Source organism: Pteropus alecto, unplaced genomic scaffold, assembly GCF_000325575.1.
Source record: "Pteropus alecto unplaced genomic scaffold, ASM32557v1 scaffold50, whole genome shotgun sequence".
NCBI classification, from domain to species: domain Eukaryota; kingdom Metazoa; phylum Chordata; class Mammalia; order Chiroptera; family Pteropodidae; genus Pteropus; species Pteropus alecto.
The window spans coordinates 17240910-17261531 of record NW_006431918.1 but is presented as its reverse complement, the minus strand read 5'-3'; the positions used below and the strand labels follow the sequence as shown (position 1 = coordinate 17261531).

General features: G+C 32.3%; 1 protein-coding gene across 6 annotated transcripts in view; it reads right to left on the bottom strand.

The window, feature by feature from the left end:
- Nucleotides 1–20622, bottom strand: part of NEK1 (NIMA related kinase 1) — a 128204-nt gene that overhangs the window by 69243 nt on the left and 38339 nt on the right. For all 6 annotated transcript variants that reach the window (XM_025042976.1, XM_015585129.2, XM_006906326.3 and 3 more), the window contains 7 exons: nt 19511–19662; nt 11781–11840; nt 11447–11506; nt 11306–11353; nt 11067–11141; nt 5879–6039; nt 24–126 (listed from right to left, as the gene is read on the bottom strand). In XM_025042976.1, the coding sequence (XP_024898744.1) occupies nt 24–126; nt 5879–6039; nt 11067–11141; nt 11306–11353; nt 11447–11506; nt 11781–11840; nt 19511–19662 (659 nt within the window). The remainder of the gene's footprint in view (nt 1–23; nt 127–5878; nt 6040–11066; nt 11142–11305; nt 11354–11446; nt 11507–11780; nt 11841–19510; nt 19663–20622) is intronic.

Sequence of the window (20622 nt, the reverse complement as noted above, 5' to 3'; positions counted from 1 at the left end):
AAAAAAAAAAAAAAAAATCATACCATGTGCCCTTCGGCTCGAGCTTTGTTCTGCCTCGCTTCCTGTTTTCGCTGTAAGAATTCTTCCACTTGTTTAGCTCTTTCCATAGCTAGCTGCCCCTTTTGCCTAAGTAATGTGGAAAAGAGCAAAGTCAGAAATTTTGAACATTAAATATTCCAAAAAGTTACAAATTATACTTATTCTAAATACTTTCTTTGTTACAGAATAAGAAGGCTGATATGAAATAAAATATTCCTCTGGAATAAAGAATTACCTACATATATATTAGTATTTACTACCTAAATCAAATTCTTTGCTATTTTAAATACTAGTAAAATCTATGCTTCTATTCCAATCTGAACAAGAAGGTTACCCATACATTTATTTACTCTATTATACTTATAGATACATAAAATTATTTTAGACTAAATTACAGAAGAATCTCAATAGCTTCCAAGGAGTTAAGCTTATTTCAGAACTTTGTATAAAATATATCTAAGATTCTTCTTTAATCAGTATTGAAGTAAAATTGAAGCAGTATAATAGCAATTTCAAAAATGAACAAAACAAAAAGTTTGTGAAATTTCAAAATTACAGTAAAAAGCAATGTCTGAATTCCTTGAATATTAAAACTATTAAAAAGTAAAATAGATACATTAGGTGAAAATTAATAGCTCAATTACTTCTTTTAATCTTTTCCAGTTATATTTCTGTATCTTTCACTGACAATTATGAACGGACGTAAATGTGATTCTAGACTAAAAGTAAAAAATATTAATAACAAACTTTTATTGAACATCTTTACATATATTGGTCCTATTAACACACTAAGTATAGGAGACACAAAAATAAATACAAGCCAGCCCCAGTAATCACAGAACTCATAGTATAGTATCAACTGCAGTTAATTTTGGAGGTAAAGAACAAAGATGAGCAAGTTACTGCCTGTGCTTCTACTTGGATTTTGGCTACTAAGGCACACAGATTTCTTACAGCCCTTCTTTCGGACCTAAGCTGTGCTCTAAAAAATACATGAAATAAATGCCTTTTGTCTTCCAGTAGGTTTAAACACTTCCTATTTTTATGTCTCAATCATTTCTTTTACATGTTTTACTAACCACTAACTGGGACATAAAAATATTTTAGAAAGGAAATTAAGCTGTAAAAACTTAAAATCTATTTCACCACAAAGCTATGAATGATTGTGGCCTAAGGTTTATTTACCTTTACCTTATGTGACACTTAAAAAATTCTTGTTAAATTTCCATCATTGGAATTTTCTAGGATTAGGTAAATCTCTATAGCTGGTTAAGAGCTTTTAATATAACTCACAGATATGTCTAGGTAGCTAAATCTGAATCTAGTTCACATCACCAAATTCAGAAATGCATTCCAGTCAAGCCATGGTAGCTTGAGTAAATCAAGGATAATGAACAAGAAATTTGTTTATGCCTCGGTAGTGCACATGTGCTATCCTCAACTAGTCATATTCTGTACTGCATAATTCTGAGATTAATAAAGTACATCTGGACTGGATGTAACATATGTCCTTCATATATCCAAGCAAGGCTATATTCTGATCTGTTAGAGCCCCATTTATATAAAGCTGGGTCTGAAAAGGGCAGACAAACTTTCAGAGGGTACAATGCTCAGATATGTCATCTGTAACTATATGTCTACTGGTAAGGCTCTTTTGGAGGGTCCTAGAAGCTTATACCACCATCTATAATTAGATAAAATTCCAATCTCTCTGCTGTGTGTCCTGATTGTATCGACTTCCTTCTCTAACCTTTATAGAAGTAGCATGTGCTAGATTTCCCATCCTAAGATATTATGTCCAATGTCTGTCAGTCTGAACCTCCAATTAACATGTTAATACAACAGTTGCACAAAATTATGTTACTAAAAACCTGTTCATAGTATAACTGCTTTGAAATACAGATTTTTCACACCATTTATGTATACATAACACTACCTGTTCTATTCATTTATATTATCTTTAAGTTTTGCTTCACCGAACAGCTTTTTCCTAAGCTGGCTTAAATAAGCCAGTTTACATAACTGGCTGCTTTCAATCACCAGCTTAAAACAAGTAGCAATTTTTGCTTAACATTATTTCTTTATTCCTCTATTAAACAAATACTGAGTGCCAACTATTTGACAATATTTATTCCCATCTTCGAAAATATAAAGATGTATAAAATAGAGTTCTGGGAATGCGAGGTTGGTTGGTTCAACATACTAAAATCAATTGGAGTAATATACCTTATTAATAGAATAAAGGAAAAAATTAGTTTGATTCTATGACTTCTTATAATATGTAAAAAAAAAAAAAAACCCTATAAACTGTTTATTTTTTTTGTGCATTTCTGTTTACTACTTCATAGTTATCAAAAAGAAGAACCCATACTCATATTTTTATTTCTCTCTCAAGTAGCAAAACTGTGCTAAACTGTGGGTACAAACTATCAAGCTAGGCTCATGGGGGTAAGAGGAAATAGTCGATTTATTTCTTAAGAGTCATTCTCTTCATTAAACATTGTTAATTCATATGTACTTATTCTGTTTAATGCAAATTAAACAGAATATATTTTTGAGTTCCAAAACTATACAACTTAAAGTCAGTAAAACATAAACCCTATATATAGTAAGAAATTAGGAATTTGGAAAGTAAAATACAGAAACATTAGAATGGGTTAAAAAGAAATAATTATTCTAAGACAAACTTTTTTTCATCTTGACAAGAGGAAAAAAAGGAATTATTTTCTTTCCTTTTCTTATTACAAATGCATAAATAAGTGGCAAAATTTGGGTAGGGTACCTCATATCCATGGCTCAAATCCTTTTCTGATAAAGGAAATTTAAAATTTTTGAAGGATGACTATAAATAAATTATTTTAAGAGGTGAAAACATAAACATAGGCAGAGACCTAGATAGCAGAAATAATCTGAGAAATGAAAAATTAGTTGACATGGTTTAAAGTAGAAGAGGTGGGAAGTATAGAGTTAATGAGATGAAAAATGGATATAGAGGGTTTATTCATTAAGCTTCTTCCTCTGTTTAAGTGGCATAATGTCTAGCTGATAGAATGAAACTGTTGTCAGCTTTATACAAATTAAATGAAATTATATAGAGAAAATGACTTGGAAAAGCAAAAGCACTGCAAAACACAAATATTACAAGGCACTCAATAGTTTTATAAAATGGTCTTAGATGGCTGAAGTTCTAATATTAAAATGCGAATTGAATGTAAGTTCACCAGTTATAACAAACGTACCACTCTGGTGGGGATAATGAAGAAGGCTATGTATGATTTTGGACAGGGATAATATATGGGATATCTCTATACTTTCTCACTCAAGTTTGCTGTGAACCTAAAACTGCTATAAAAAAAAAAAAAGTCTTAAAAAAAAAGCTAACTGAAGAGGTGAGTTAAGATATGGATATAAATAAAGTTGAACTGGCCAGAGTTCCTGATTAGAAGAGAAGAGAAAAAATAATACCATAAATAAGGAAGAGGCAGATGTGGGTGATCCAAAATAGGAGGAAAAGAGAATGTGAAAGTGTTAGATAACTATAGGTTAGTGTGCTGATTCAGTTTGAAACAGGGAAGAGAACTGATCAGGAATGACAATGACATATAGACTACAGTATCACTTGGTATCCATGGGAGATTGGTTCAAAGACCACCAGAACTCTCTCTCCACTGCAGATAACAAAATCCCTGGATGCTCCAGTTTCTTCTATCAAATGGCATAAGACAATGCATCCAGTCAGCCCTCCACATTCATGGATTCCCAAATGCAGACTGGAAATACTGTTTTTGACTAAAGGTTGGTTGAGTACACAGATGCAAAACCTGGGGATACACAGGGCTACTGTATTTATTGAAAAAAGTCCACATATAAGTGGACCCACAGAGTTCAAACCTGTGTTATTCAAGGGCCAACTGTATATAAAAGTTCATTCAGCATCTAGTATCATGTTTAATTCTTAAAGTACCCAATATTTTAAAATTTTATAACCAACTAAATCAATAACTTATTAGCCTGTTCACTAGTACTATCTCAAGAAGCTGAGAAATCTTCCTAACAGAGTATTTAAGGAGCTGAACTCTACAGTCAGATAGACTTAGTTTAAATCCCAGGTCTATCACTTACTAGCTGCCTGACCATGCACAAGTTTTAAATCTCTGTAAGTCCTAAAATCTCCATTGTTATTTAAAAAGTAATATCTAATTCAAAAGGTTGCTGTGATGAAACAATACAATTTGGTATATAATAAGTATTCAATAAATAATATCTATCATCAGAACAAGAAGAGCAATAACTTCAATGCAACGTAAGAAAGTGTATATACTATGCTTGAGTATTGCTAAGCCCACCAAAGTCGACAAAAATAAAATGATAAATGATCTTACAACCACAAATAGTTTAAAAACTGAAAATTAAAATAGGGAAACTCTATCTGATGCTCAAAAACTGAAAGGAAGGTGTGGTATAGTAGAAGAGGTAACTGAGATACACAGTCATTTAAAACAATCTGAAATTCAGGTAAAAATTTATGCAAACATTTCAAGGTTATAATAGGAGATTAATGTAAATGGCCCAAAGCAGTCCATTATTTGTCATTCTAGGTGTGAAGAACTAAGAAACATTCTGGAAGATGAACAATAGGAAAAAACATAACAGTTTTCCTATTTTCTTCATACCATACTCATTTTAGATTTGATTAAAATAAAACAAAATAAGGCCAAACCAATTATTTACTACAAAGATCAATAACACCAGAAGGTAAAAACCACACATAAATTTGCTTTGCCATCTCATAAAAGTATGGATATGTGTGAGTCTGTATAGCCTTCCTTTCTCAAAAATGGAGAAAATAAACAATTAGCTTAACACTTCAGGCAACTGTGTATAATTAATAATGCTAATTTATATTCAACTCAATTATTTACTTCTGCTCAAATACCTTTTGATCATCTTTTATAATTGGGGGGATCATAAAGATTTTTATCATACTCAAAAGTATTCCCTTTAAAATGACAAGGAAAAGGCAATGCAACTAAACTTTCACAAAATGATATTCTGATAACCAGAACGTTTTACAGAAGAAAAGGGAACGTCTAAGAAAACGTGTATGCATATTTAAGAAAAAAGGAATTATGCAAATTAAAACTATTGATAGCTATCATACCAAATGAATGCGATGGAAGAAAAGAAAAATTCTGATGAACAGGACCATAGAGAACCATGATTTAGAGATGTATGTGAAGAGAAAACAAATCAAAATAGACAGAAAAGGGTTCTAGGTGACGAGGAAAAGGAAAACAAAGAAGCATGCTTTGTAGTTCTGCATAAAGTGTGATTCCCTTTAAACATATTCTGATTTATTTAAAGAAACTGGATGATGAAGTTATTAAAACTATGTTAGCTCAAAGTTATCACACGTTCCTTTAAATAGTGCATTCAGACTATCACATATAAGCTATAAAAATTTGGCTAAATTGAAGAGCTATATTTTTGTTACATTTAATCAAGGGCCAAATTTGCACAAATAGTCTATGTAATCAATGGAGAAAACAGAGTGTAGATACTGAGCTAGACATGACATAGGACAAAATTATACACAAGGATAAATTTACAGATCATCACAGTCCAACCTGTTTTCATTGGGTTGTTTAGGCAGAGCCCTCAATCTTTTCAAAGTTTTTCTAACAGCATCAGCATCCTGGAAATAGTGATGACCTGCTGCCCCGTTAGGTAATCCTGGATATATTCCAGGTGAAATTCCTCTGTAGATAAATATGCATAATAACTTTTGTTACTTTCTCTGAAGCAAAGCATAAATAACTTCTGCAGAACATGTCCATACCTCTCTGGAAGCCTTCGGCCACGTATTTCTCCTTTCCATTTAGCTTCATTATCTTCTGCTCTTTGTCGCTGCATTTGATCAAAAATAGCATGATAATGTTCATATTGTCCTCGAGAAGGAAATGATGGAGCCACAGCCCCTCCACCACCAAAAAAGGTAGCCTAGGAATTAAACAAAGAGCTCTCACATGTTTATCTCATAATGCCTAAAAGACCTGTACTACTTGAAAGAAAAAATTTCAACACTTGACGTTTAAAAAGGAATTAAAGTTGAATATATTAATAAACATATAGCCTAAAGCAAAATGTCTCTCTACTATATTATAACCATTAATAATCAAAATAGTATATGTTGTTACTAACAATAAAGCATAATTGAATGTAACAAACAAAAATATAAAATGTCACTTAAATCATGTAAATATGGAAATATCTGGTCTTAGCAGGTTTTGAAACAAGTTTCTAATATACATTTTATGTGATGCCATTCTATTCAGTTTAAATATGTATCACTTTTAAGTAAAACAGAGGTCACTTGTGTATCGCTCAAAGCTCTATTTAACAAAATCATCTGCATATGATATTTAATATACTCCAAATCCTTCAACAAGCAATGAAGAGATAAACATCATTGAAACAAACTCTAGGTGTAAATAAAGCAGCAAAACATATCTATCCTTAAGCAGCTTACAAACAGCTTGGAAAACAAAGCACAAAACTAGAAAAACATTTCATACCTGTGACAAATGAATGGTAATAGGCACATTCTAAAGCAGTAAGTACTGAGCAAATTCACAAAACAGAAAAAAATTTCCAGAAGTAAAAATCCCTAAAGATAATTTTTTTTAAAAAGCACTAAAGAAAGAAATGTAAAAAACAAAGATTAAATGATTAACTATGAGCCAGGGTATTAAAGCAAAAATAAGCAATTTAAGTATATATTTGGGTGTTGCCAGTAGAGGGAGGAAGAAAGATTAATATAATTGGAAGGAAGGCAAATAGGAACCATTAAGCTTGGTCATAAAATATTGGTGTAAGTAACAGCTATTAAGCCTGGGTATTTATAATAAACAACAGAAATAAAGCATTTATAAACTTTCTAGTAGGAATAGCATACCAAAAGAGTTTTTAAGAAGGTCAATAAGTCAAATTATGCAAGATAAGCAGGAATAAATGAGCGAATAAGGTAGAAGAATTAGAAGGCTTGTTGCCCTGATACCAAGCCAAGAAGCCTAGAATGCTGAAGGGAGTAGTGGGTTCTCCGAGGGAATGACAAAGGATAAAGGCAAAGACAATAAGGATACAACCTCAGAGACATAAGAACTCAAGTGCATAGAAAACTCACATGTAGAAATTAGAGATGTCAGAAAAGGGTAAGAGTTAAAAAGAAATAAGTGTATAACGTTACAGAAGTCATGGTGGAAGAATTTCAATGAGATGAGGAAATCGATGATCTCAAATGCAAAGGTCAAAGCACCGAAAATAAGACAAACTGATAGGACTGAAGTTGAGGGGTAGTGTTCAAAAAGCCTGTTTTTTTGTGAAATGATGAGAACAGAAGCCAGAATACCGACAGTAAAGGAAGAAGAGCTTCTAAGTGATAACAACTTAAGAAACAAAGAAGTCTGGCTAAGAAAAGATACTACGTACCTATCTATCTATCTATCTGTACATATATGTACTATATGTATGTACATATAAAAGATACTATATATATATATACACACACACACATATATATCAAAAAAATTTTTAGTGTACTCAAGGAAATAAAATTTGTGTTAACATCTTGAAACAGCTGCACACAGTATTATAAGAAAGAATGATTTAAAAAAAATCAACTCAAGATAAAAAAAAAAGATGACTGATCACAGTTGCTTGAATGGCAAGAGATGAAAAGTTACTAGAAACAGGTAAAATAATTAATTAGGCAGGAAACTCTTTCAAGGTCACACACACACACACACTCTCTCTTCAAAATGTGCATCTCAAGGCAAGAATCAGATCTGATAAAAGGTAGTCACATCTCCTATGAGAAAGTTTACTCTGAATTTAGTCTGGTGTTAATATTTTCTTAACTTGAATTTGAGTGTTCTAATGTTTCTCTTGAACAAAAACAAAAGTATAAAAACACCTCTGAAGATTCCTATACTCGACATAATGTTGAAAATACTAAACTAGAATACTGAAGCAATATGATCTTTTAAAAATCACCTTATTCACCAATTACAAGCATAGGTTGATGAGTTCTAATATATATACTCGTGTATTCACTATCATAATCAAAAACATATCCATCACTCCAGAAAGTTCCCTCATATTCCTTTGTAGTCAATGCTCCATCACTCCAGCAACCACTGATCTGCTGTATTATACAGATTGGATTTGCCATTGTTATAATTTCATATAAATGGAATCATACAATATGTACTCTTGTGTCTGGCTTCTTCCCCTCAGTATAATGTCTTGATTGCTCCATGTTGTTGCATGTATTAACATCTATTTCTTTTTATTGCCGAATAGTATTCCAATATATTTTCAAACAATAGATATGCCTCTTACATATTATGATCACCACATGATCAAACTATACACATGGAATATTTCATAATATTTCTAAAAACACATATAAGTGACACATCAAAAATAAATAAAGCAAAAAATTTCCAGATTTTGCAGATACTAAATAATCAAAGACAGTTGGTTATTTATACTGCGAATAATGTCATATTATTTAAGCATGTAATAATAGTATTAATTTTGAAATTTTTCCATTAATGTTTAGTTTTTGTTGCATCTTTGTTTTGGGGATCTCCTTAAATTAATTCACATTATACTGAGCCTCCAGGTCCTTAACAACTGTACAGAAATAAAACAGCTTAAGTAGTTAAATATTTTAACCTCTATGGGGAATAAGTATAGAAACTAACATAGAACTTGATTTCAGTCATGGGAAATGAATGGTTTAATTAATGCTCAATGAAAGCATTATAGAATTTATAAATAAAGCAGAAATCTGTTAAGTACATTATATCTAACACTGTTGAAAAACTGTATCAATTATTTATCAAACAACATTGATAAAACTGGACTTTAGGATTGAACACAGCTTTAGATATCACAGGAAAAAGAAGATTTTATTGCATGGAAGATACATGCAAAAGGAGAAGAAAAATAATCAAATTCTCAACACTAATCATGGACTTGATATAAAATGTCTGACAAGATCTGAGGGCCTACACTTTAATTAGTAAGTTTTTATTTTCCAATCAGATAGGATATGGGGTTAGTTATTTTAGAATGGGCCAAAATCTGTCTGAGTCACTCCTTATCATTTAGAAGGTAATAAGTTCTATTTCATAGTAAAGCAGATAATACAGTATAAAAATAGGAAAGTATAATTTTAAGATAAAATTGTATTACTAAAAACTGTGTGGGTCTATATTAATATAGAATTAGAAAAAGCGACTCTTACTAAATTACTGATATGTAACATAAAAAATTTGAGCATCAAGAAATTAATCAAGAAAGCCAGGATAGAACATATGTCTACATAAAACAGATAAAGCAAACTTTTATTCAAATCATAACTTTTGGAGAAAAGAAACAAGAGTGGCAATCAATTCAACTTCACAAATACCTATCGGGCACCTAAATTATCAAGTTTAATGAGTATGGGTCAAGAGAATTCATAGTTTTAAGACATGCTGACTAATAGTTGACTGTATGGTACAAATCAAAATTATAATAAATAATAACAGTGTGTTCATTTTTATTGCTATGTGACAAATTACTACAGATTTAGCTTAAGACAATATTAGGTCACAGTTTCCCTGGCTGTGGAGTCTGGGTACGGTTAACTGGGTACCCTGCTCAGGATCTCACCAGGCAGAAATCCAGAAAGTTGCATTTCTCATCTGAGGTTCAGGTCCTCTCCCAAGCTCACTGGTTTTTGGCAGAATTCATTTCCTTGGGGCTGTAATGGCTAAGATCACCATTTTTTTGCTAGTTGATGGCCAGAGATCACTGTCAACTCCTAGAGGGCACCCATATCTCCTTGCCACATGAATGTTTGCTTTTTTCCAGACCAGCAGAAGCATATCTCTGACTTTCTTCTCCCTTTCCAGCCTGCCATAAGGGAGTCTTATAAAATGTTAACATAATCGCAGGAGTAACGGTCCCATCACCATTTGCTATATAACATAATCTAATCAAGGAGCTGCTTTACCACCATATTCACAGGCTCCATCAACACTTACGAGGAGGCAATAATACAAGGTATGTACACCAGGGGTCAGAAATTTGGGGGGGCCACCTCAGAATTCAGCCTCCCACAGGTACATAAAGAATGCTACAAGAGCAAAAGAGGAAATGCAAGGTAAAGATTGGCAGAACACAGAAAGGAATAGGAAGTTACCCTAGTTAAGCTCCAGGCACTGTTCTTGAAATTTTTCTTTTTTTTTAAATGAAGAAGTAAGTCTCAGAAATGTTAAATAATTTACCTAAGGTTATATAGTCTGGTTCTATCCAAAAGTCTGAATTACCATATCTACATAAATGGTTAGCTAGGTAATTGGTTTTAATAACCAATTAATGGTTAGTTAGGTAGTTGGTTATTTAAGGTTGGAGATGAAAGTGAGAGTGAAGAGGGAGAAGGTACTATCAAAAAGAAAAAGAGAGAAACAATACAAAGACAAAGAGATTCATCAGACTACACACAGTAAGGAAACTACAGTATGGTCTTTAGTTTGACATAACTACAGCATACAATGTGTGGTAGGGAATGGATGGAGATGAGCTTGGAGAGACTGGCAGGGGCCAGATTAATATAGGTCTTCTGAAAACTTTATCTTTAATGCTATGTGGAGCTACAGAAAGATGTAAGGAAGAGATGTGACAAATTGTATTTGATTTTAAAGTGATTCCTCTGGCAGGAATGGTATATCACAGCCTTCGCATCAAACTTTTAAAGTAATTTTAACAGTGTCACATATTAGTTATCAATACAAGTTATATATCAAATACACGCAGAAAAACTAGGAATTCGTAATAGATGCTGTAGAATTCTAAGTAAAAAGTAAATGTACACCAAAAAAAAAAAAAAAGCCAATTATATAGATTTTAAAAAGCAAGGTGACACTAGAGGAAAAAATGGTAGCAGTGTAACTATATTGGTTTCAAATGCCTACCTTTACTTCACCACTTCCACCAGCACTTAGCACATTTCTCCATCCTTGTTCCCTGGCCCTATTTATTCTCTCCAACTTTTGGGGAAAAGAAACAAACAAAACACCATTTCAAGTATTTAATATGAAATACATGAAACACATTTAGTAATATAACGAACATCAGTGTCTTCCTTTAAAATAAAAGTATGTGTGTGTGGAGAGTATAGAATATACCGTAGAAAAACGGATTATCCTCTTACCCTTTCCTTTTCTTGCCTTTTCATCTGTTCAGCCTTCATTAAACTAATCTGAAACAATTTTTAAGACAAACTTCTTAGAGCTCTTGAAACTATTATCATCTATAGCTTGGTAAGAGAAGAAAATTAAGAGCAAAAAACTACCTGATCTTTTTGTTTCTTTTCTTTTTCGATAAATCCCAACCTTCTCTTTCTTGCTCCTTCCTTAAATAAAAAAGAACATTTTTATCAATAATAATTTCTACTGTTTTAGTTTCATCAGGAAAATTAGTATGCCAATTGTCGAAGTATGCCCAGGAAGGTAAAAAAAGAAAAAAAAAACAAAAAACAAAAAACAAAGAAAAAAGAAAGAAGTTTAAGGTATTTGTTTGAAAGAAATAAGGAGGAAAGGTTTGGAGGTTTTTTTTTTAATAGATTTTTTTTTTTCTTATAATTATTTTTGCAAAGCTTTAAAATAAGCAGACAGGTTTCTTTATACCTCAAACATTTTCCCCCTTTCTTCTCCAGGATTCACTTTCTTCAATGGAGTTTGATGGGCCTAGACAAAAAGTAAAACTACAAATTAGATAAAGATTTGTTATCTACATTTGTTTTCTACATAGATATACTTAAGAAGAGTAGATTTCTAGCTTTTTTAAAAAAAAAGTAACCCATAGCAAGAAATATATTTCACATCCAGACCAAGACACACACACACATATATACACACACACATGCACACTCCCTAAATTTCATAAAATACCTTTATGTGTAACATAATCTGTCACTCTACACTCTATTACTTAAAAAAAAAAAAAAAATCTCTGCTTGTCCTCCACTAAAATGATTTTGCCACCACTAATAGAAAGTAACTCCCAGTTTTAAAAGAGTCAAGAGAGAGCTTTGAGGGCACTATTACTGAAGTACATGTGAAAAACAACTAAAGATTACAAACACAAAGTTAACATTTCAAAGTATGTTCTATGTATATAGTTTTAAACTAGTGGGGAATGTTATCCAAGAACTTTGTAAAAATACATATTCCTTACACACAAAGGGATATTTCTGGCAATAAAACGGAAAACAATGATATATGCTAGAACATGGATACCTGCTACAACCTTGTAAACATTATGCTAAGAAGCCAGTCACAAAAGACCATGTATTGTATGATTCCAATTTTATGAAAAGTCCAGAATCGGTATATCTATGTAGAGACATAAGTAGATTAGTGGTTCCCTAGGGATATAGAGGTGGGTGGGTGGGGAATGGGGAATGAATGTTAACGGGAAAAGAATTTGGGGGGAGATGATGAAAATGTTCCAGAATACTAAAGACCATTTAATTCCAAACTTTAAATGGATGAATTGTATAGCATGCAAATTGTATCTCAATAAAGCTGTTTTTAAACAATATATATCCCCAAGAGTTGCTGAAACATAATTTCTGAACCTGGAGCCCTGAATTCTATTTTTTTACAAGTTCCACAGGTTAACTCTTATGTAGCAAGTACAGCACTGGTTTCAAAATTTGTGAACCAGAACACCAAACAATTTAAAAATATTAATGCGAGTAATACAGCATCTTACTATAAATGACAAGCCTTTAAATAAATTATAGAATAATTTTGAACAAGAAGAGAATGTTTTAATAAGATACCTACATACTCTTAGGTGGTAAATTACATGAAGGCATAAGTTATATTCATCTTTCTATGTCCCGTATGTCCTTACATATAAGATACTCATATATTTGGGAAATAAAAAAAAAAAACAAAAAACAAAACTGTTTCTCTGAGATCACACAGATGTTTTCAGAGCACTATTTCTATACAGAAGAGAAGAATATGGTAACATAAAACATCCATACTAAGAGAAACGTTTTTTATTTCATTTTTAAAATCAGAGCCAAAATATTGAAACATATTCATGGAGCGCCCTCTAGTGGCTTAACAACCATTCCTTTGTTTTAGCAGAAGCCTTAAAAAAAACCTGATTACAGGAAACTGGAGCAAAGACAGTTTTTACGATATGCTGAGTAATAATAACTTAATACGCATTAGCTTAAATTTTTGTGATTGAAAAATTAAAGACAATATCATTAAGCAGTATGGTTTTCCTTATAAACTTCTCATGTTTAAACCTGATAGGAAGTTAAAAATTCCAAAAAGTCGTTATGAATTTGAATCTAAGAGATGCTTTAGATTTTTTTGGGGGGGGGCGGGGAAGCATTTTCAAAAAAAATAGTCATGTAGAAACTAAAGGAAAAATTGATTTAAAAAATATTATTTAAAATAATTTAGATATTTCAATTATTTCCTTCAATTCCATTGTTAGATTTGAAAAACTTTTCAGACATTTGACTGCTGTTTCTTTTTTTTCCTATTTATCTTCTTCTTAAATATTTTTCTATTTTTTCCCATTGTGGTAAAATACTCATAAAATTTACCATTTTAACCATTTTCAAGTATACAGTTGTGTGGTATTAAATACATTCACACTGCTGTACATACAAATGTAGTTTTAAATAAAATATTTTTAAATAAGCTACATGATATTTCAAATGCTGATTATTATTTAGTTCTCATTGTTCTGGCTTAGAAAATCATATCTATTTGCCTAAAAAAGTTTAAGGGTAACAATCCTGCCTAAAATCCAGAACACATAACTATCATCTGAACCATTTATCTGTCATTCAGAACATTTGATAAAATATTATTTAGAATATTATCAATAGAATCTTAAAATTCTACGACATGCTCTTACATACTGAATTATATTAACTGAAAATGAGGGAAACATTAAGAAAACCAACAATTATTTAATTCTATCAGCCATATGAAAGAATAGATTATACACTTGGCTACAATTCTACCCAGAGGTAACGGGCCTTCTGTTATATCATTAGTTCAGTTTCACCAAGAGTTCTGACCTCTCAATTCAGTCAGGTTAAAACCTGGTTAAGAGACAAGACAATAGCATTTCTATAAGTCCACCCAAGTGTACATTCCTTATTGAACTACAGACATAAAGATACTCACCCCCCAAATGATAGTTTAATTCCCTGGTAGGATAAAGATTCTGCATGTGTATAGCCAAATGTTAGAATAGATTGTAGTTGTAATAACTACCATTTTGGAATAAACATCTCAAAAACTGCCTACAAAATATCTTTACTTTGGAGTCCATATTTCACTGAACTCCATTAGAATAAATAATACACTTCCAAAACAATTTTAATCTAGGCCATGATTAAAAAAAAAAAAAAAGACAGTTATAAGAATGTAGTCAATCTGATTTCATATCAATGAAATGTAATCACTGATAATAAATAAAAATGTACAGAAAGCATATATAACATTAAATAAAAACATCAAAATACAAAATCATCTGTACACGATCCTAGCTACATTAAAATATATATATCTGAATAAAAATTGGAAAAGCCTACAACAAAATTAAGTTAAATTAAATGCAATGTTTGAATACTGAGAGTATGTTTCTTCCCTCTTCCATTATATAAAACTGTCGACATTATATAAAACTGTCGACAATATACTAAAAGACTACGGCAAATTTGTTAAAATACATACTATACAGAAAAAAATTTCAGATCAAAGTTATAGTACTTAAATTACTTCAAAGAACTAAATAACTTAATAGAAATCAAGTTTCTATCTCAAGAATTAGACGTATATAAAGGAACAATTTCAAATGCTCTAAAGCTTTCTCTTCAAGATCTCACACTGAAGTATTAATCGTCTTTAAGCATTAGGAATAAAAGCTCAAAAGCATTGGCCTTATGACTGTGCCTGCAAGCAGGGTTTTTATTTAACCTCTAAACCTAATAACTGCTGTTAAAATATTACTTTACTGACTTGGAATTCACTTTATTTAATCATTTATTCACTCATTAAAAAATAAACTTACTAGATGCTTACTTTGTGCAAAGTGTATAAAACATGGTCCCTAACTTCAGAGAACTGACATTCTAATAAAAATAACATTAAGAAGATGAGGTGCTAAAGCAGTTTAGATATGGAAATTATTTATCTGCTTTTTGGCAGGGGGGGAGGAAAATTAGGGAAGAAACAAAAATCTTATAGAAAAAAAAAGTATTTGAGGTATTTCCTACCTCCCTTAGATCAATGGAAGACTGAAAATCAAAGCCACACTGCCAATGTAACAGTCTCCCAGGCCATAATGCCAGCGTTATATTTTTTAATCTAGAGCTAACAATGTAAGCAGTCATCACACAACTTGATCCTTTTGACTTTTTTCAGGACTTTGCCTCTTTATTTGGACTATGAGATTTGAGAACAGAAGAAATATTGTCTTTACTTTGCACTCTAAAGATTTACAGAATAATCCAATATCAATGTGACATGTACCTACAAGGAAGAGAGACAAAGAAAAAAAGAAGATTTAAAAAGAAGTGGGTACATATGAACAAAGACAAGAAAGAAAAAGTACATGCAGGACATAATCAGTAACTGGCGCTAAATCCAATTTAGCTAAGACCCAGAATTTAGGAGCATTATAGGAGAAAGGTATATTGAATGCAGGTTCGAATCCTGGAAGGTCTTCAATACACAAGCATGAGTATGACGTTTATTTGGTAGGGCAGTATTTTGCCATTTTTTTCTCAATGAACATACCTTATATGTTTTTTATGACAATAAGCCTGGCTCTAAGGATCCTTAAATTTGAAATTTTGGGTTATAACAGAAAGTTGAATGAATTATATTAATTTTTAGTATCTTTAACACTACTATCATTAATAATCTTAGCAGACTGTCTTTCTAACTAAACAAATAGTTACTAAAACTATTTTTTCCTACTATTGACCTTATGAAATAAACACATATTCCAGTGTTCTCAAGAGACTTGATTGTTATTATTTCTCTTGAGGTTTTATTTTTTAAGTTACCCGTTTGCTAAAAAAAAAAAATAATAAAATGGTTTTTGTAGAGAGTTTTACTAAAATTTTTGGTTGTTATTCATTATTTTAAAAAATTAACATTTGAGTGATTTGACAAAGTCTAAGCTACTACTCACTAATCCATTCATTAATTCATTTATTTGGTAAATATTTACTGAGTACCTACTACTTTCCAGGAACTATTTTCCAGGAACCAGTGAATGACAACAAAAATTCTTGCTCTCATGGAGCTTTTACACTGTAATGGAGGAGACTGGTAGTAAGCAAATAAATGAAAAATACACAGTTCATTAGATAGTGACAATCTGAGGGCAAGGTGGGGGGAAGCAGAATAAAGAGGATAAAGTTGTGGGGGCTATGTGGAGAGATGGTTGTTGTTTGGTATACTGGTGATCAAGGATGAAGAATCTACTCATAAACTAGGTTTCGAGCACAAACCTGAAAGAAGTAAGGAAGAAAACTACAGTTTTCTCAAGAGAAAAATCCTCCAGGAAAAGAGAATATCAAGTACAAATGTGTTTGTGCAGATAAATGCTTGGTATGTTTGAGGGCAACAAGGTTTAGCTAGCATGGCTGGACTGGGAATAGCAAGGAGGGAGAAGAAAATGAGGCTTAGAGAGGCAATAAGAGCATCAGAGGGCTTTGTGGGCCATTTTAAGGGCTTTGGCTTTTACTCTGAGTGAGATGAAAAGCCAGTGGAAAGCTTTGTGCTGGCAAGTGCAATGATCTGACCTTCATTGTAAAGGAAGCATTTAGGCTGCTCAAGTGAGAACAGACTGAGAAAAGTGAGTTTGACAGCAGTGAACTAATTCAGGAGATTATTATTATAACCCAGGTGAAAGATGAGGGTGGTAAGACTAAAGTGGTGACAAAAGTAACAAGAAATAGACTGTGAATATATTTTGAAGGCAGGGTTATTAGGATGTGATGTTGAAATGGTAGTCAATGATGACTCCAAAAGGTTCTGATGAGAACAAATGAAAGGATAAAGTTGTCATTTACAGAAATAAGAAAGATCAGTTTGGGGAGAATGTGGAATCTGGAGTTCAGTTTCATACGTTAATTCTAAGACACCTTTTAGAAATACAATTAGAGATATTAGGATGGAAATGAGTCTGGAGTTCAGAAAAGAAGTCCAGGATGGAGATACCAATTTAAGTGTCAGTTTACAGATGCTGTCAATTAAGAAAGTGAGTCTGGTACAAGAGGGAAGACATCCAAGGACTGAGATCTTAAGCACTTTAATATTTAGAGGTCAGGGACATGAAGAGAAACTTGCGAAAGAGACTGAGAAAAGCAATCGGGTAGGGGGAAAATCAGAAGAATGTAATACTTTGGATTCAAGTGAAGAAAATGTTTAAAGAAGGAAGGGGTAATCGAGTGAGTCAAAAATTGAAGTAGAGAAAGAAGACAATTGACTCCCGGATTGAACGATATGGAAGTCACTGATATCCTTGCCAAGAGCTCTTTCCTAACAGTTATAAGATAGAAGGCCCTGAGTGGAATGCGTCCAAGAGAAAATGAAGAGAGGAGCTGGAGACAGCATAGACAAGGCTTCGGAAAGTTTTGCTGTCAAAGGAAACAGAGATATATGGAAGTAGCTAGAAAGGAGAAAGGGGAAATAAGGTTTGCTTGTTTATTAAGGCTAAAGATAGAACATATATGTTTGCTAATAGGAATGACTCAGTAAAGAGGAACAATATAATAATGCAGATGAGAGCACAATGTCCTTTAAGAGGCAAAAGTAATAATAATAATATACATAAATGGCCGTGTTGACTCTATGAGAATAGATCACCTAAAGTAATAGGAAGAAAGGCAGAATATTTATAAACATATATGACTGACTAGCAGCAGTAGTAGTGTTGAGTATGTGGGAAAATTTTCTTCCAATTGCTTCTATTTTCTCAATGAAATAAGAAGCAAGGTCATTAGCCTTTAGTAAAAAACAAGGAGAAGGCAAAGATAATCATCTATAAAATGTGAGAGTAAATGGACTCAGGAAATATAACAGGGTGGCGAGAGATTCTCACTTGACATTGTTGGTGATAAATTTAAAGTGAGAACAGTTAGAACAGTCATATGTTTTTTCAATTACATTCCATGACCAGATTCAGACATAAAATGGTAGAGAGTTGGATTTCACCAAATTAAGTTTTTGCCAGGTGATTTGTAATAGTGGAAAATAGGGGCAAGAGAGTTGATGTTTTGGAAATTATTATTATGTGAGAACATGGATTTAAGCTGGAAAAGAAAAAGGAAAACTAGGAGGAGACAGGCAATGAAAAACTGGTAAGATCAATGGGTGCAAATAAGACAAAGAAGTTTTGGAGGCAAAGCCTTTGAGGAATGAGCAGGAAACAGAGGAAGTAGTGGTCAGGGAGTGGGATGGTTATAACTGAGACTACAGAATAGATGCTATTATTGATAATATCAAATTTGATAGCACAACTACAGGTGAGCATTCTAAGGTATGGTGGGAGGCAAGATCATTAAAAGAGAACAATTAAGAAAACAACAGGGCCATGTACTATTGGAAGGGTCACTGTTTTGGATACTGGACTCACCAAGAATGGCAGTTTTTAGAAGAGTGACAGTGAGTCAAGTATTAAACTCGTCAAAAAATAGGGTCTGCAGATGACCCTAACATGGAGTGGTAGCAGGTGACATAGTCTAATGACAAAAGTGTCAAAGCTTGAGGGGGTGAGTTAGGAAACAGGGAAGAGTCTGGCAATGAGAAGTAAGGAAAACATCTGCCTTATCCTACCCAAGGCTCAGCGGTATAACGGGATTAGAAAGAAAACAATCACACGTTAAGAGCTCCACAACAGTGTGTTCAGCGATAAGCCAGGTTTTAGGATTAAAAAAAGTGAGGACAATCTTTAGACGTTTAGAATACAAGGGCTTTTGTTGATAACATACTGTAAGAGGGCTTTGTGGATATATTTATCTGATTATAAATTCTTAAATACAAAATTTTCCCAGGTTTTTATCAAATGTATCAGACATTTACTTGTTTTACGCACAAAAATCATTCTGCTTAGGCTGTTAAAAAATGATTTCATTTATAGCATCACTTTCTTTTTATAGCACCAACTACTTTACTTAATGTATCTACTTAATGTTAAGGCTTCTTAGTTTTAGAAGACTGACAAAGCAGAGAACAGCAATGTTCTTCAGTAACTAAATAAAAATCATTCCATTAATATCAAATAACTAAATTGAGTTGCAATAAAATAAGATCGAAATTGAATTTGTTACTAATAACAGCTTGCATCATAACCATACCTGCTTAAGTTTTTGGAGTGGCTTCTTTTCCTGCAATTTTTTATCTCCATGTTTCTTATATGCCACAGGCACACCATATTTAGCAGCAGGCTTTGTAATTTTCTGAGCAGACACAACAGGGGCCAGGCTTTGTCCTGAAGCTGGTCTTTTAGCTGCATGAAAAGATAAAAAGAATTTCTTACAGAATTCTTTATGCTAAATCTTTAATTTCAAAATTCTTCAAGATAGCCATTTTTCATTTTCATAATCGTTGACAGCATTTAGTTTGAAACTTTTCATTCGAAATCTTATTCACTCCTTAGCACATGTCAATGCTTTCATTATAATTATTTCACACTAAAGACATTTCTTCAAAGAAGCAAAAGCCACAGTCCTATATGATGTTAAAATCTGCCATGATAAAAAAGCACTACCCTAAAACTGACTGTGTGTAATGATTGCACATATCTGTGAATATTCTTGAAAGTACTGAATGGTAGACTTTAAATGGGTGAACTGAATGGTATGTTCATTACATTTCAATAAAGCTGTTAAAAATAAATTTTAAAAAATTGTTTTAGAAATTACTTGCAAAATCAGAACATAAACTTCAAGAATAACTGTTAAACATTAATTCTATCGCTATGAGCTACTTAATATTTTCTTCATATACACTCTGAACGTCTATACCTACAGACCTATTGAAGGGCGAATATCTCAGAACAATTGTTATAGCTAAAGATCCCATGAAATAGGTACCTTTAGATACTCCTGGTGGGAATATAAACTGGTCAAACTTTCTGGAGGGCAATCTATATCAAGAACAATGTTTATGAACTGATTTTAAAGACTAATCAGAGAAACAAAAATTTATAGACAAGGATAAACCCTGCAGCATTATGTATTAAACTCTGACTGAAGCCTAGACAAGGTTCTGTGTCAGAAAAATTATAAATTCAAGAACAAACAGTTAAAGGAATTAAAAGTCTGCTATTTACACCTCTCAAAGATAATAAAGGAAGTCAAAGAGTATAGTCTATATCAATTCTTATCAAAATCCTCTTTCCTCTAACTATTCTCCACATCTCCTAAGGTGCCTCTCTGCCCAAACAGCCCCACAGTCGAAGTAAGAG